Source organism: Dictyostelium purpureum (genome assembly GCF_000190715.1).
Source record: "Dictyostelium purpureum unplaced genomic scaffold DICPUscaffold_478, whole genome shotgun sequence".
NCBI lineage: Eukaryota > Evosea > Eumycetozoa > Dictyosteliales > Dictyosteliaceae > Dictyostelium > Dictyostelium purpureum.
In genome coordinates, this window is record NW_003519812.1 from 4,362 (window position 1) to 22,299 (window position 17,938).

Genomic DNA, 17,938 nt, shown 5'->3' on the forward strand with positions numbered 1-17,938 from the left:
CCAGCTCCAACACCAGATCCAGCACCGCTCCAGCACCAGATCAGCACCAGCTCCACACCAGATCCAGCACCAGCTCCAACACAGCACCAACACCAACTCCGACACCAGATTCAGCACCAGCTCCAACACCAGCTCCAACACCACCACCTACCCAAACAATCACAACTATCATTGCTTCACCAATAACTATAGCAATCACAGTTCTATTCCACAATCCTCAACACCAATCTATTATAATGTTTCTGAATCATTAAACAATCAACAAAATCAAAAGAAGCAAGAAAAAATTTTGAAAAGACAAAAGGAACAAGCTTTCTTAAGAGAACAAGAGAATTTAAGAAAGCAAGAGGAGTTAGCCAAACAAAGAGAGCTCCATAGAAGACAAGAACTCCAAAAACAGCAACAACAACAACAACAACAACAACAACAACAACAACAACAACAACAACAACATTTTCAATCATCAAGGGCACAACATAATAATTACCCATCATTTAATAAAACCTATTCACAATATTCAGCTGCTGGTAATGTCACATCAAGCAATCAACCCCAACAACACTCACAACCCCAACCACAACAATATTCAAGTGCACAGTCTAGCTATCCATCCTTCAATAGAGAACAATCACGTTATACTGCTGCAAATAGTTCTCCATCAGCCAATTTTCCACATCATTGTCCACAACAAACATTTACACCTTCAAGGGGACAAAATAATAATTACCCAACCTTTAATAAAGAAAAATCACGTTATTCTACCGCTAGAGAACCAAAATCAGTAAATACTCCACCAAATAACGAACAATCATCAAAGTATCCATCATTTAACAAGGAACAATCTCGTTATAAATGTGAGAGTTCATCAAATAAAGCAGAAGAAGAGCGTATTGAAAAGGAAAAATTGGAAAAAGAAAAATTGGAAAAATTAGAGAGAGAGCGTATTGATAAAGAAAGATTAGAGAAAATACGTATTGAAAAAGAAAAAATCGAACAAGAGCGTGTTCAAAAAGAAATTTTAGAAAAGCAAAGATTAGAGAATGAAAAATTAGAAAAGGAGCGTTTAGAAAAAGAAAATAACTCCGAGTGTTGTATTTGTTACAACAAAATAAATACCACTAATGCCTCCTTTATAGATTGTTTTCATATGTTTTGCTATGATTGCATCAGAAAATGGTGCATACAAAATAATACTTGTCCATTATGCAGAGTAGAATTTAATCATATTCAAGTAAGTATTTCATACATTTATATTTATAATATAAATAAAAAATATATTAATTTATTTCTTTATTTAATCGCAGAGAGAGGGTCAAGCCGCACAATCAATATATGAAGTTAGAAAGGAATCATTAAATAAAAGTAACAATTCTGATGATGATTCCGATAATGACTCTGATAATGATTCCAATTATGATTATGAACCAGATTCCCATTCCCATTCTGACCACAATAATAATTCATCTTCTGGATTAGATTTTAATGAATACGATTACGATTACGTTTACGATTCTCATTTAGATCAATATGTCCCAAATGAATTTTTAACAAATAATAACAATTCAATTGGTGGATCAGATTCCGAAGAATCCGGTGATTATATGGATCTCGATTAAATCGAAGAAATTTAAAATAGTTAACTACACCAACCAAAAAGGAATCCATTAAATAATCATATCATTATCAACTACTAGCGGCAAACAATGCATCATATAATTCATCCCTTCAGAATAAAGCTCAGGAAATGACAAGGAAATTCTAAAAGTTCTAAAATTAATACGAAATCAAAATTTAAAGGTAAATATAATGATAACATTAGCATAATTATAATTATATTTGAATATAAAGAAACTAATATTTAATTTTAATATTTATTTAGTTTATCAAATTCTTTATTTAATTATCAATACGTTTTTTTTTAAAGTCTCTAATCAATTATTGCCAATTTATTGGGGTTTTCGTTCAATCAATTCAATACAAAGTGCACCAGGGTATCCATCAAAATAAACCATCATCTCATTTTTCTTTTAAAGATCTTCAATTCATCATCAACACCACCTCATTACTTTAATGAAACCAATCATAAAATCATCAATATAAAGCAAATTACAATCACCTATTCAAAAATTAAAATCAATCCTTAAAAAACAATTTATAGAACCACAAATATTTCTAGTACAGTGTATAGTAATCAATCCATAGTTTTCAAATTATAATACTATTCAATCTAATAGATTTTTGCACATACCAACTTTGTTCTGGCCAAGCAACTTTGGTATAGCGTCAAAATCTTTTAGATAAAGTAGTCATTATCGGGTATCAACTAATGAGAATATCAAGTAAAATGCTTAATCAATAGCTCCACTCTATCACCTGTACTAGTAGACCGTTAATATCTGTTGAAGAACTCATTCAGTCAAAAGGTGAAAGTTTATCTCGTGTCCGACCAATCAAATGACTACATTGGTATTTTCATATCATACATTATTTCACCATCAATTATAATAATTAAATTAACAAATAACAATCAGTAAAAAAGTATATTTAGTTCAATTTAATTATTATCAATTCAGATTTCATTTTTATATTTCATAAAGAGTTAGTTATATAATAAAATATAGATTTTACATTAATTAATAAACATTAAAAATTTATTACATATTTAAAAAAGTTAACTTTTTCTTTTTTTATTTTCAATTGTTTTTTTCTTTTTTTTTAATTTTTTTTATTGTGTGGTGCAAAAAATTTTATTTTAATTAATTAATATGTTCTATTGATAATGTTTCTTTTCTAATAAAATAATAATTTATTTAATTTTATTTGTTTAAAATTAAATTTTTAGAAATTTAATTGTTATTCTGATATAAGAGGGTTTTCTTCAGGTTCTATTAAATCCATATTAATACAAAAAGATAAAGTTGAAATAATAACCTCTATTGCTAATCTCCCCTTTGTTAAAAAACCTTTTTCTTTGATGTTCTTTAATTTAACAAATTGTTCGTTTCCAAACCCAGTGCCATCATTACCGTCTATAAATTCTAAAATAGTTAAAAAACAATATTAATATTATTTCAATATTATTTCAATATTACTTCAATATAATATTAAAATACATACCATATTCAATAACTTTTTTAATTGATTTCGAGGGATCTTTGTGAACTAAAATTAAATGAAATCTAACAAAAACTGTATTTTTACTTTTCTCTTTTAAATAAATACCTAATTCTTCTGGTACATCTGCTCCAGTTTGTAATTCGAAAATATAAGGCTCCATTATTATTTCTGGTGAAGTGAATTCTTTATCTTTTTTTAATGAAAAATCATTAATAATCCATGTATTTCTATAGGTTTTGAATGAGTCAATTTTATTAATGGTTGGTTCGATTGCTTGAAACTTTTCTAAAATTTCATTACATTTTTTATTTGATTCTTCTAGTTGATATTTAAAGTCCTCTAATTGTTTTTGGTAATCCTTAAGATCCTTTCCATACTTTGAGATTGTATTATTTGATTTGATTAGGTCCAATGATTGCTTTTGAATTACTTTCATCATAAAAACTGAATGATTGATTAGTTCCAAATGGTCTTGTAAGTTCTCTCTTTTGATTTCTACTGAGCAACCGTATTCGCTGAATGAGCACAGTACATTAACTTCTGGACACTCTTCATTTAAATGGTGTTCAACATATCTACGTTTAATATCAAGTTTACATTCTTTGCATTTAACATGCACATCTGGGCATTTTTGAGCTTTATGATGTTCTAATTTTGATCTGATAACTTCATGATTGCACAACTGACACATGATAACTTCATAACCACATTTATCGCTATGGACTTGTAAATCTTTAAATCTTAATTCCATTTCACATCCTTGGTTTTTACATTTAACAAATCTAAATTGGCAGGTTTCTATATGTCCATTTAATTCTGAAATTGTAATTTTTTGACTACATCTATTTTCATCTTCCTCTGAAATATCTTTATTTTCATCGATTAGTGCATTATTTAGTTCATCTGTCAAGGTCTCATTGCAAATTAATTTGTTTACCGATATTGGAGTTAATACTGGTGATGATGTTAAATGTTGAAATGAATATGGACATACTACAATTCTCTTATTAAAAGAATTTTCAATGAATTTATTTCTTGAAAGATCTTCAGGTTTTTCGATTCTAATTCTACATATTGAACATCTTTTTTTTTTTAATACCTTTGATTTAACGCAACTATCGCAATACCAATCACCAATTCTACACTGATATACATATCTATTAAAAATTAACTTTTTACATATTTGACACATAAACTCTGATTCTATTAATTCTTTTTCTTGAGGTAATAATATTTTATTTATAATATTCTCTATTTCAAATATTGACATTATATTATTATTTATTTATTTAATTAATTAATTAAATAATTAAATATAATAAATTATTTAATGTTTATTACTAAAATTACTATATTTTATTATAATAAACATAATTTATATATAATAAACTTCAAATTATTTATTTAAAATAATTGAAATAAAATTATAAATTAATTTAAAAAAAGAAAATAATTTAAAAAAAAAAAGTTTTTTTTCAAATAATTTTTCAAATTTGATCTTTTTTATCCATATTTGTTTATCAAAATATAAAAAGAAATGACTATAAATAATGGTATTAAATAATACTCATAAAATAAGGTAATAGAACCAAAATAAAAAAAATGAAAATTAATTATTTTTTCGAAAAAAAAAAAAAAAACATCGAAAAAATAGTTTTTGTGTATTTAAAAAATTTCTTAGATTTTTAAAAAAATTATGATGTCAAATTTTTTACTTTAAAAAAAAAAAAATAAAAAAAAAAAAAATAAATTATCTTGATTCTTTATCAAACCCATCACTAACACTCCTCTATCTTTGACACTTGGGAAACTTATAAGTGGGAATTTTTATTATTTCATAATTATTTTTTTTTTATTTAATTTTTGTTAAGGGTTCCACTACAAATTTTTTTTTTTTTTTTTGCTAAAAATTTTCTTGTATTTTCCCAAATTCTAAATTTTTTATTATTTTTTATTTAATACACATATAATAATAATAATAATAGTATCAATATCATTGTTGGGTATATAATGTTTGTGGAGGTTGAAAATAAATATGATTATACATTTGAATATGAAGTTTCAAATTCAATATTCAGTTGTTTCAATCAATACCATTACACATATAAAAAAGAATTTCCACAGGAATTAAATAAAATTATTACAGAAAAAGAATATGAAATTATTGGAGATTATTTAAAATATCAATCTAATAATGGAAGTCCTCAAAACTATTTCGTTAAAACAACCATAGAAAGTATATTTTGGATGACTACAGTAGTTTACTCTTTGGCAACAAAAAATCAATTTGAAATTGTATCAATATTATTCTTTACATCGCTTGCTATTAGTGTATTATTAAACTTTCCAACCTTGATCTACAATAAAATATGGGTAAGTAAAAGATGTGAAAAAATTTTAAAAAAAAAAAATCTAATTATTTTATTTTTATTATTTTTCAGACATTGATCTTAAAAAGAAAATATAAATCAATGTTAAAGGGAAGAAATGTCAGGGTTGGTTTTTCATTTGTTTATAGAAAATACTTTTTAATTTCATTAAAAATATATGTTAGATTAAGTGTAATTCTTTTATATGTATTATACTATTTAGAGCACCATCATCATGGTGATAAAAACACTAGGGTTTTATATGCAGTAACTCTTTTCTTTTTAATTTTACAAACTATTTTAAACTTTTTATTCTTTTTGGTATGTATCTATTTTTATTTTTTTTATATTTTATAATTTATTAACATTATTTTTTTTTTTCTTCAGTTATTCACAAAATTGGGGGGACTATTTTTAACTAAAATCAGGCCAAATATTCCAAATGAAAAAATGGCCGATATTTTAATTTTCAAAATTTTGCACCCTGTTGTATTTAGTTTATATTACAAGTCAGAAGTTGAACATATCGATGACGAGGTAAACTTTTTCGAAATGGACGAAGAAAGCTCTGCAGCATCGAAAAAAATAGATTTAGAAAAATTAAAAAAACTTTTAGAAATGTAAAATCATGCATAAAAATAAATTTTAAGTAATAATAAGGAATCTTTGTATTAATACAAATACAATACAAATATAAATACAAATACAAATACAAATACAAATATAAAATTATAAAAAAAATAAATATTTTATTTATTTTATAATAATCATATATATATAAACAAAAAATCTTTTCTCTTTGTATTTTTTTTTTATTTTTTCTTTTTTTTAATTTTTTTTTTATTTTTTTTTTAATTTTTTTTTATTATTTTGTCACTGGTCTAACCCATCAAAAACTATTTTTAAAACTTTTTTTTTTAATAAATTTTTTTTTTAATTTTAATCAAAAAATAAGTTTTTTTTTTGTTTTTATGAATAAATTTCTTATTATATCATAAAATAAAAAATAATATTATAAATATAATAAAATATTTTAATATAATATAACTAGCAACAAAAAATGATAACAGAAGAAAAACCAAAATATAATTTATTAAATAGTAGTTTAGATGATGATAATAGTAATAATAATAATAATGGTTTAGATGATGATGATGAAGAAAATCAAGATAGAAATCAAGAGGTTATTATTAATTTAAATGGAATTAATAAAAGATATGATAAATTTGGTGTAGAACTTGAAGAAAAGAGAAAAAGATTTTATTTTAAATTTGGGTATGAAATAGCACCATCGTCATTATCATTATCGACACCAGTGTATGACTATACATTTTGTTCTTATTTACCCAATGAACTAATTGGTATAGTTAATGAAGAAGAGTATCAACTTGTAGGTCAATATATTAAAATGGTATCAACAAGGAATGGGTCCCCACAAAACGATTATTTTTATTTTAGCATAATTTATTTTTTTTATTTTTTCATACCATTCATAATATTTATTAATCAAGATCCAAACTCAACAATACTTTTATATTACTTAATTTTTGGTTGTTTAGTTTTATTTTCAATATTTTTCTTTTATTATCTTCCTTTTATTAAAAAGGTATGTGCATAAAATATATTTAAAATTATTATTTTAATTTATATAATAAATTTTATTAATTTTTTAAAATATAGACAGAGAAAATGTATATAGAAATGGTTAATTTATTAAATAAAAAATCAATACTATTTGATAAAGTATTTTATTCAAAAGCAACAAGTTATCAATTATTTCAAATTGTAAATTTATTTTCACATTTAGTAGCTATATTAGCTGGTGTATTTTTAGTAGCAGTTTCAAATCAAAATAATAAAATTCTAAATACAATTTATAAAATTTTAATAATTATAGATATACCAATTATCTGTTATTATTTATATAATTATATTGTAAGTTTTAAATATAAAATTTAAAATTAAAATATACTAATATCTGTTTTTTTATAGTTATTCACAGGATACAGAAATATGATACCATTGTCAAAATTATTATCAGAAAATGATTATATTAAAATGTTAAATAAAAATATATATAAAGCAATTGGCCCTCTTCCTTATTACATTTCTTATTTAGAAATGAATAGTAACAATTCAGATAATAATAATATTTCAAACAACAATAATAATAATGATAATAATAATGTTTCAATAATAATTAATTCATCAAATAATTAGTTTTATAAAACACATAACAAAATTAATAAATAATAAAATAAAAGTCAAAATTTTGAATACGATATCGTGTGTAATGGTTACGCAATAAATGTTTTGTGGATTCACCTCAACAAAACTATATTTAAAAAAAAAAGTTGGCTCTCCATATTATAATAATCGCTAGGCCATCAAATTCATAAAAAATGATCATCAATAAAAACACATCACGAATTTTTCTTTTTGAAAATATCTAATTTTTTTTTCGATGAAATTTTAGATAAAAGGTTCCCCAGCTTAATCGGTTTTTTTTAAAATTTTTTTAATTTTTTTTTTAATTTTTTATTTTTATATTTATTTTGTTTTATGCAATCACAGATTGTTGCCGATATTTATTTAAATAGCATTGATTTTTTTTATTTTTCAATAATTTTAAGTTTTTTTTACTTGATTTCCAATAGCTATCTATTTGTTTTTGAAATGATTCATGATGAAGAATAATTAATGGGGTAAATTGAATTGCTATAAAGGTGGAGTATTATAGATTTTTTATTTTTTTAATTATTTAATTATTTTTTTATTTTTTTTTATTTTATTATAAATTTTATATTTTGAATTTATAAAATCACTTTTTTTCCATCTTTTAGACAGTAAAATAAAAATAAAAATATTTTTAAAATATATTTATGATAATGGAAATTAAAATTAATAAAATAATTTATTTAGTTTTAATAATATTAAATATAAGCATAATAATAAATAGTCAGTTAACAGTATTAGATCAAGATGCCGATATACAATTAATTGAATATGAAGGTTCATATATAAAAAGTCCAGAAAATAGTGAGTCGGATACTTGTAATTTCAATTCAAAATTTATTATTAAAGATAAAGTCGGTGGAAGGCTTCCATATCTTTATACATTTAATACAGATTCACACTATGTTCCAAATACAGCAGATAAACTATATATTATTTTAACTCCATCGGTAAATGTTGAAAATAAAAAGACCTATAGTCTCAATGTTTATTATAATGGATTAGGAAACAAAGCTTCGTTTTTAGTAAATTATACCTGTAAAAGTAAAAAAACTATTTAAGATAAAATCTATAAAATATATAATAAAAAGTTAATTTTTTTTTTTTTATTTCTATAGAAATAAATACAGAAAATATTCAAGTTAACATTTTCAGAAATAAGACCGAGCTTTATACATTTATGTACCAGGCGGTATATGTTAACATTATAGGTTTAGAGTATCCAATAGAAAGCCTGAAAGTGTCAGGTTCTTTAGTAGTTTATAAAGTGACGGAAGAAATCTTTTTAGTTCTTTTAACAACTATAAATTATTCCTCAACTGGTTTAATAGATTTTTCGGTAGTTTTTCCTGACAAAATATTTTCTTTTTCAATCAATCAATTCTATCATATGGGTGAATATCAAAATATTACATATGAACATTTTCCAGTTGATTTATCTCAAACTTTTCAACAATGGGGTTTTTATAATTATCCATTAATAATAATATCATCTAATTCAAGTTTTAATAATGCATTTATTTCTCAAAATATTTATTATCCAAGAAAACTCAGTATTTCAAATAATGGGAAAACTTATAATTATATTTCCCAATTGCCTGCTTTTAAAGATTATGAGGACAATTCCCATATCTTTTCATATAACAATGGACCAAAGTTCAACAATTTTAATATCTCAGACAATATAAAATGTAAGTAAATATTTATATATTTTAATTTAATATATTATCTAATAAAATTTTTTAGTGTTTATAAATAACCATCTTCCAATTGGAATGGTTTCGATTTTTTCAAACTATTTTTCTTATTCATTCATTTCAGACTCAAGTTACAAATTTAGGGATAGCATTTATAGACACAGTTATTGTGATGAATATTCTTTCAAATCAAGTTTCCCATTTGGGTTTGTTAATGGAAATATAAATAAATTTAACTATAAAGTAGATTACATAATAGTACCCCTGATAAGACCCTTTCAGATCGCAGAGTTTCCAACCTTATTAGATAGCTATACTGATATTCAAGGACCAACTTTAAATCGTAATTATTACTTAATCTATGCAAAACTACATATGTATTCATAAAATATTAATTATTTTTATTTAAAATTAGAAAATTATCAAACAACACTAAGTTTGATCGAGTTTGAACATATTGTAGGCTTAAAATATTTACTCAGAGTAAAAGCAAATGATATAGATACTGGTATAAGTTCTTTTTTTTTTAATAGTTCTCCTTATGGGTTAGAAACTTTAATAAAGGGATCAACAAATGATGGAACTTTTGAAATGGTTGTTGATACTTCTCAGGGGGAAGTTTTAGGTGTTATAGATATCATTGGGTATTCATTAAAATTCATCGACGGGAATTATCTTTATAATGATGAAAATGGTACTCCTGTATTCTATAGGTCTCCAAATAAAAAAACAAATGGTATGTATATGAAATTTATAATATTAAAATGAAAAATCGATAGATCATTAATTATTTTATTATAATTTAGATTTTAAAATAATAGATTATTCATTTTATGAAAATAATATAAATATTACAGATAAGGAAAATTATAATGTATTTTACTTCAATACCTCAAATCCAATCCCAAAAAATTCATCAATGGTATTCACTCTTATGGATGATGTCTCCTTTGATATTCCTAGCTATCAAAAAGGATTTTATCCAATTTATTGGGATGAATCAATAGAGAAATTCTATTGCAATTTTATAATACCCAAAAACACAATACCGGGAGATATTAATTATTATATATTTTTTTCACATGATATGTGGTATGGGGAATCAGTTTTAGACCTTCCATTGGTTGTTTCTTCTTCAAAATTCGATAATGATGGGCCTATGATCAAAAGTATTGTTAATTTAAATAGTTATGGTAAAGTTGGTTGGAGAGTTTTAATTGAAGATTTAAATAATGGTTTCAAGAGCGGTTATGTTAAAGCAGTTGGTTTAGTAGATGGTTCCATTTTCAAATTTAATTTTACATCAAATGAGGCAAATCCACAAAGTACTATACATAATTCAGAATTCGATTTAGTCATTAATATTACCAGTCCATGCATTTCTCAACAATATCAAATAACATATATTTATTTATTGGATACAAATAACATGGAATCTGAGTTTGGACTTTATGAATATAGATTTGAAGGTTTTAAAAATCCATTAAGATATCTTTTAGATAAACAAGAGCTTTTAAATTCTGAATCTGTTTGCCAAAATTCCGTTTTAGATCCTTCAGGTCCAGTTTTATCATCTTTTTTCCCAAGTGTTTTGGAAGTTGATGTAGGTACAAATGATAGAGTGGTTTCATTCACATTTACTGCAGAAGATCCAGAGAGCGGTTTAATGCCTACTCAAAACCCTATAGTATATTTATTATCATCTCAAATGAACCTATTAGAATGCCCCGCAAATATAACTTCTTTTGATCCACTATATAAAAAGGTTAACTACTTTTGCCAAATTACTGTTCCAGTTGGTTTTGGTTATCCTTTGGGTATCCAGGTTTCAGTGTATGGCTTAATAAATAATGGAGGATTTTTTAAAGGTTACAGTTGTTCAGATTTAGCATATAATTCATTTATATCTTCAATACAGGTAAAATATTCATTGGATACACCAATTATCTCTGATTTCGAAAAATATCTTTGTTCAGATCAATTAATAGTTTATGGAAAAATCTTAAAGGATGTAATTAAAGCTCAAATTGAAGTAGATGGCCAAATAAAAAATATTGATATTAAAAAAATAATAGGTAGTTCAGTTGTATTACTTAAGCTAGATCCAATTTTTGATCAATTTAAAGTTAAATTAACAAATAAAGACAATGTGGATTCAAATTGGTTCACAATTAACCCAACTTATTTTAAAAAAAACAATCCAAAAACACCATCGCCATCAAATACTCCGGCACCAACAAATAAACCTCAAAAATGTTTGGGTTCTCCAGTGTGTGGAGGAAAAGATCATGGATATTGTAATGGAAATACAGGGTGTGTATGCTACTCTCCATGGATTGGTAATGATTGCTTATCAAAAATAGTTTATGTAGACCCACCTAAAACAAATATAACTGGACCATCAACTGAGATACCTGTTATAAGTGACAATGAAAACAGTAATAATCAACAAGGAATATTTTATTCATCATTTGTTTCTTTAGCATCTTTAAGAGAAATCGACTATCAAGATAATATAGTCTATAATTATACATTTAAAGAATGGGTTTTTACCGAAATTGATACTTTAACAAGTAAATATCAAACTAATATAACAATTGGTGAAAATCAAGTTAGGGTTACAGCAGTTTTGAAATGGTTTGTAAATGAAACTCAAATAGAATTCGCAAATCAAAATTTAACCATGAACCCCTCTTCAATAAAGTATACTGTAGAGATAGAAAACTACCCATTTGCAAGTCAATTAAATCAATTACAGTTGATTATGTATGCAGCCCTCCTATCCAATAAATCCAAAGATATTTGCTCTACCAAAGAATTTGGTGAAACATCATCTGGTGATAACTCAAACTATTTAAATATTCAGGTTAATGATCATTCATTGTATGGTAGATTTATAAAGCGTTGTATAGTTGATGATGATATTTTAAAAACAGCATACAATCAACTATTAGATTCATCTTTAAATAAAATTGTTGATGGCTCAAATCAAGTGCAAACCTTTATTGGTATTACAATACCTTGGTTTAATTCAAGAGTAGTTATCGATCCGGATTTCTCAGTGTTAATAAATAGTTTCTCTGCATCTCCATCTCATCCAAATTCAATTTGCTCATCAAGTAACAGTTTATCAAAAGGAAAAATAGCTGGAATTGCAATAGGAGGATTTGCCTTTGCTTGCATAATTGCTGTCGCTGTTTCTTATGCTATAATACGTCATAAAGAAGATAAAAAATTTTCAAAAAATTTCAATAGAAAACTAAATGAATTAAATAAAACCTAATAAATTTGCAAATATTTTTTATTTACAAAGTAAAATAGTTAAAAAATTAAATTTTTATTTTATATTCCTTTGTTTTAATCTTCATATAATTGCTTTGTCCAATCAAATTTATCAAACTTTGATTTAAAATTCTTAACAATAAACTCTTCTTCGTTTCTGGTTCTTCTTTTATTATATACTTCATCTAGATCTAATTCCAATAAACCCATTATAATTGATTTACCAAAATCTCTTTGAAATTCTATTTCTTTATCGATCGGATGTAGATAACCTGTTTGCTTATAACCAAACTCTACCCAAAGGTATGGAAAATTCTTTGGGATTGAATTTTTTAAGCCTCCTTTTTTAATGGTGTCAATTAATTTGTGTGGAGCCCATTCAGACTCTGCTTCCATAAGAGATTTTTTAAAGTAACCTGGAGCTGTTGAAAATATGTTATATGGAAGAGGGATACAATCGATAACAGTATGGTGTTGCTGTTTGAATTTCATCGCAGTTTCTAAAAACACAACATATTTATCCTCTTCAGCAAACATTTGAATTAGACATTTCTTGAAATTTGTTATTTCATCCCATGTATCTTCATCAGTTTCGACGCAAGATAAAGTGTGTGCAATAGGTACAATAGTACAATGACCCGTTGTTAATGATCCACGTGTTGGTAATGCTAAGTAAACTCTGGTACCTGATGTTATCATCATGTGCTTTTGGAATTGGGTACTATTTTGACAATACCAGCATCTCTCTAAAACTGAATTAACTTTTTTATCTGCAAACAATACCTTATCTTTGAATTTCCTTAATTCTTTTTCGTCACTTTCTTGTTTCTTTTTAGCTGAAATATTTTTAATGTTATCATAATCTGGTCCAAAGTCTTCACGGTCATCTTTAGCCCATTTCTCTGATTTTGCCATAGTCTTTACAAATTCATAGTCCATATCTCTACTGCTTTCATCTCTTGATTGTTTTTTTTCCATTGATACTAATGTGTTTAAATCGTAATCATTATCATCTTGATAGTACTTATCTCTTTCACCCTTTTTAGCATCAAATGCTTTTTTGATTTTTTCGTCATATTGTTGTTCTTCTTTATGCTCTTGTTCGTGATGACTAAGGTTCTTTTCATTTAAAAATATTTTCCTTCCAAATTGATCTAAACCAGAAAGCTTAACCTTTTCATTTGACGTTGGTAATATTTCATTAGAGATGGATGGTTGTTTCTTTAATTCTTCAATTTGATTTTCCAATCTTTTTTGTTTTTCTTTATCACCCATTATTTTAGCTTTCATTAATTCGGCTGATAGTTTATTTAAATTTTTTTTATTTTGTTCATTACTATTGATATTATTAGTATTATTATTACTATTACTATTATTATTATTATTATTATTATTATTATTATTATTATTATTATTATTATTATTTTCCATTGTTTTTTCTTGTTCACTATTCTTTTCTTTTTCTATTTTCCTGTCACCACTGTCCCTATAGCCCCCTCCATCCTTAGAATCCCTAGAGTCCCTGGTATCTCTAGAGTCCCTAGTATCTCTAGTGTCCATAGTATCTCTAGTATCCCTACTATCTCTAGCATCCCTGCTATCTCTAGCATTCCTAGTATCCCTGCTATCCCTACTATCCCTACTATCTCTAGCATCCCTAGAGTCCCTGGTATCTCTAGTATCCCTACTATCTCTAGAGTCCCTGGTATCTCTTCTATCCCTACTATCTCTAGTATCTCTATCTCTACTATCTCTAGAGCTTCTATATGATCTATCATTGTCTAAAGCCTCTCTACTATTAATTGGGCTTTTATTTCTATCACTGCTCCAAAGATATTTTGATGAATCATTTGGTTTTTTCATTTGAGAATAGATATCATCATCTTTTTTTAAATAATCTCTTGATGGTTCTCTTGATCTATTGTTATAATCTCTATTTGAACGATTATTATATGATCTTGATTCTTCGATTTTTTTAACTTCAGATTCATGAAATCGTTCTTTTAATGCTTGATCTAAATCCATACCCATTTCGTTTGCTTGCTCCTTTGTTCTTAACAGTTTTTTAGCTCTCCAAGATGCACCACCATCGCCGACCAAGTATGATGGTTTTGGGTCTGTTACTGATGTTGCAGAGGAACTATTACTATTACTTTTATCATTACTATTGTTATTACTATTATTGTTATTGTTATTATTGTTGTTGTTGTTGTTTTCAGCTAGTGAATCTAATGATTTAACCAATCCAGATGCACTTGATAGCATTTTTGACAAATGTTCATCTCTTTCTCTTTTTTTATCTCTTTCGCTTTGTCTTTCTTCTCTATTTCTACCTAATTGAGATAACCACGATTCATCACTACCGGAAATATTACTTGAGTCACTTGGGTTACTACTTTTATTTAATGGTGCTGACATCCATTCATCTCTTTGAATCTCTGGTTTTGGCGCTGGTTGTGGTGTTTCATTTTCGTTGGATTTATTCTTTTTGCTTGATCTATCTCTGTCTCTTTCTCTATCTTTATTTCTTTTTTCTTTTTTAGATTTTTCTTCAACTTCTACCCATTCATCTTCCATATTTAATATTTAATTTATAAAAAAAAAAAAAAAAATAAAACAACGATAATTTAAAAAAAATAAAAAAATAATAAAAAAAATAAATTACATTTTTTAAAAAATTTATTTTAAAAAATTCATAAATAAAAAAAATTAAATAAATAAAAGATTTTAAAATTAAATAAATAAAAGAAACAAATAATTCAAATTCAGATATATTAAAAAAAAAACTTCTCCCAAATAAAAATGAAAACTATATATGGTTTTTTTTAAAATTTTTTTATTTTATTTTTTTTTTCGAAATCGGTATTACAATTCATGAGCACCAATTTCAGGAAACATTGATTCATATAATGTAGAAAGTTTTTGATCAATTGTATCGTCTATAAAGTCAAATCCATCGTTTACACAAACAGTTATTGCATTCTTTTCATTGTTTATTAATTCTATTGAACGATCGATACGGGTATAGTTGTCATTTTCATTCCATAATCCTATATATAAATTTGAACGGGGTCTACCTACAGAATAGTTTGAATATCTCTTGACAAATTGATTGTATACAAAAGAAATTGGAATGTCATTTGATTCTCTTTTTCTGTTGGATGATGTCTCTAATAATGGGTTTCTAAATTCCTCTGCCATTTTAATTAGTATCTTTCTATTGAAAACTTGAACACCATGATCAGGCAACACTCTTTCTTTGGTTTCATTCCATAGAGAATCTAGTAATCTATTGGTATTGATAAATATTTTAAAGTAGGCATCATATTTGTCATATTCTAAAGAGCTACGAACACGTTCACCAACTTGATATATAACTTGATTAAAATCTTTATCAAAAAAATCCTCTTGGCGTACTGGTTGCCTAAAGAAAACATCATCGTTTAAATACAAGAAACAATTTGATACCTCTTCTGGTAAGTTCCAAAAATTTGATTCGATTGAATTTGAATTAAAGGTTGGTAAATGGGATCTATAGAAATAAATAAAAAATTAATAATTTATTATATTTATTATGAAATATTTAAATACCCACTTGTTAAAATAATAATCTTGATGAAATATAAACTTAATATTCCCTGGGTTTTCAATATTGAACCATGATGGGATTTGATTTGCTGTAATAATATATATGTTTTTAATCCAGGGAGCATACTTTTTAACACTTCTTAAAGAGTATTTTAAACCTCCTATATCCCTAAATCTATGGGGTTCAAAATTAGAGTCCCCTAATATTTCTGATTTTAGCTGTAAAAGGTCTGGATCACTTCCATTAACCCATGTATAAACTAAATCTACATATTGGCAATCTCTATTTATAATATTTTCGGTATCAAGCGGTTTGAATAAATTATTTTTACTAATGTTATTGATATTTATTTTTTGGTTTCTTTTAATATATTTAATATTAAAGTTTATATTATTATTATTGGTATTACTATTTATATTATTGCTGCTACTATTATTTATATTTTTATTTATTATATTAATGTTTAGTACTATAAAACTTATTATCATTATAAACAGTATTATAAAAACTATTTTATATAATTGTAACCTGCTAAATCTTTTATTTATCATTTTGATTTTATATTATTGATTTTATTACTATTTTAGTATTGTTGACACTTTTAACTAAAAAACACAAAAAAAAAAAAAATATCTTAATTTCTCTTTAAAATGAATTATTTAATACTCAAAAGCTTTTTTAATTATTTTTTATATTATTAATATGGTTCTTAATTATTATTTTTAAAAAAAGAATAATTATATATATATTTATTATTTAAAAAACAATATTTATTATTTAAAAATATCAAGATATTTTTTTAATATTTCATAAATAAATAAAAAAATAAAGAATTTTTTGTGTTGGAGTGTGTGCAATTTATTAATTGATGTGGTTTAAAATTGTGTGTGTAATTGAATGTGTATTTTTATTTTGTGTGATTTTTGAAATTTGTGGTTGTTTTATTTATGATAATATTGATACAAATGATTTAATAAAACAAATATTTATAAATATAAATACAAAAATATAAAAAAAATAAATAATATAAAATAAAAAAAATAAATTATAAAAAAAAATAAAAACAATTTATATTTTACAAATATTATAGGTATATTAATCTATTCTAATTTATTTAGGTTTTTTTATTTAATATTAATAAAGATAGTTATTTGTTTTTTTAAAAAATCCAACCCCAAAGATTGTATTTAAAAGAGAATATGCCAAAAAAAAAAAAAAAATAAAAAAAAAAATAAAAAAATAAAAAAAAACCCATTTATTTATTAATAAAAAATGATAAAATTATGATGTTTGAAAAAATAATTTATATAAATAGTTATTTATTAAAAAACTCTTAAAAAAAAAAATAAAAAAAAATAAAAAAAATAAAAAAATAAAAATTTTAAATAATAAATAAAAAAAAAAAAAATGTCAAATAATATAAAGAGATTATAGGAAAATATATAAGGAACAAATGTTATAACACACACAAAACAAAAAAATTCCACACACACCTTTAAAAAAAAAAAAACAGATGTAACACTCTTTTTTATAATATTGTGAAATTATTATAAAATGATATTATTAGTAAAATTTAAATTTCACGATTTTAAAGATTATCACAAACAGAAACAAAAAAACAAATAAACAAATAAACAAATAAAAAGCAA

The 17,938-nt window shown here is 24.4% G+C and overlaps 6 protein-coding genes across 6 annotated transcripts in view; 3 read left to right on the plus strand and 3 right to left on the minus strand.

The window, feature by feature from the left end:
• The window catches only part of DICPUDRAFT_158816 (uncharacterized protein), a gene marked incomplete at both ends in the record, with an annotated part of 3,633 nt that extends 2,017 nt beyond the window's left edge, over positions 1-1,616 (plus strand). The window contains 2 exons of the mRNA XM_003293846.1: positions 202-1,231; positions 1,305-1,616. Coding sequence (XP_003293894.1) covers positions 202-1,231; positions 1,305-1,616 — 1,342 coding nt within the window. The remainder of the gene's footprint in view (positions 1-201; positions 1,232-1,304) is intronic.
• A 2,141-nt stretch (positions 1,617-3,757) lies between these two features.
• Positions 3,758-4,387, minus strand: DICPUDRAFT_42674 (uncharacterized protein; the record flags this gene model as incomplete). Its single annotated transcript, XM_003293849.1, has 2 exons — positions 3,758-4,020; positions 4,189-4,387. Coding segments are annotated over 2 exons (462 nt in total), but the record flags the coding sequence as incomplete, so codon positions are not given.
• Positions 4,388-5,127: 740 nt separating this feature from the next.
• Positions 5,128-7,706, plus strand: DICPUDRAFT_158818 (uncharacterized protein; the record flags this gene model as incomplete). The annotated part of the gene is made up of 6 exons (XM_003293847.1): positions 5,128-5,490; positions 5,559-5,807; positions 5,874-6,106; positions 6,588-6,876; positions 7,167-7,310; positions 7,479-7,706. The coding sequence occupies 6 exons, from the start codon at positions 5,128-5,130 to the stop codon at positions 7,704-7,706; spliced, it is 1,506 nt and encodes a 501-aa protein (XP_003293895.1).
• Positions 7,707-10,289: 2,583 nt separating this feature from the next.
• Positions 10,290-12,701, plus strand: DICPUDRAFT_42680 (uncharacterized protein; the record flags this gene model as incomplete). The annotated part of the gene is made up of 1 exon (XM_003293848.1): positions 10,290-12,701. A coding segment is annotated over one exon (2,412 nt), but the record flags the coding sequence as incomplete, so codon positions are not given.
• Positions 12,702-12,732: 31 nt separating this feature from the next.
• Positions 12,733-15,295, minus strand: DICPUDRAFT_51192 (uncharacterized protein). Its single transcript, XM_003293850.1, has one exon. The coding sequence runs from the start codon at positions 15,275-15,277 to the stop codon at positions 12,776-12,778; it is 2,502 nt and encodes an 833-aa protein (XP_003293898.1). The 5' UTR covers positions 15,278-15,295; the 3' UTR covers positions 12,733-12,775.
• A 270-nt stretch (positions 15,296-15,565) lies between these two features.
• DICPUDRAFT_158821 (uncharacterized protein) lies at positions 15,566-16,840 on the minus strand (the record flags this gene model as incomplete). The annotated part of the gene is made up of 2 exons (XM_003293851.1): positions 15,566-16,232; positions 16,329-16,840. The coding sequence occupies 2 exons, from the start codon at positions 16,838-16,840 to the stop codon at positions 15,566-15,568; spliced, it is 1,179 nt and encodes a 392-aa protein (XP_003293899.1).
• Between the last annotated feature and the right edge of the window lie 1,098 nt (positions 16,841-17,938).

Coding starts and splice junctions, on each gene's coding strand:
- DICPUDRAFT_51192 (XM_003293850.1), bottom strand. CDS start 15,277: ATGGAAGATGAATGGGTAGAAGTTGAAGAAAAATCTAAAAAAGAAAAA.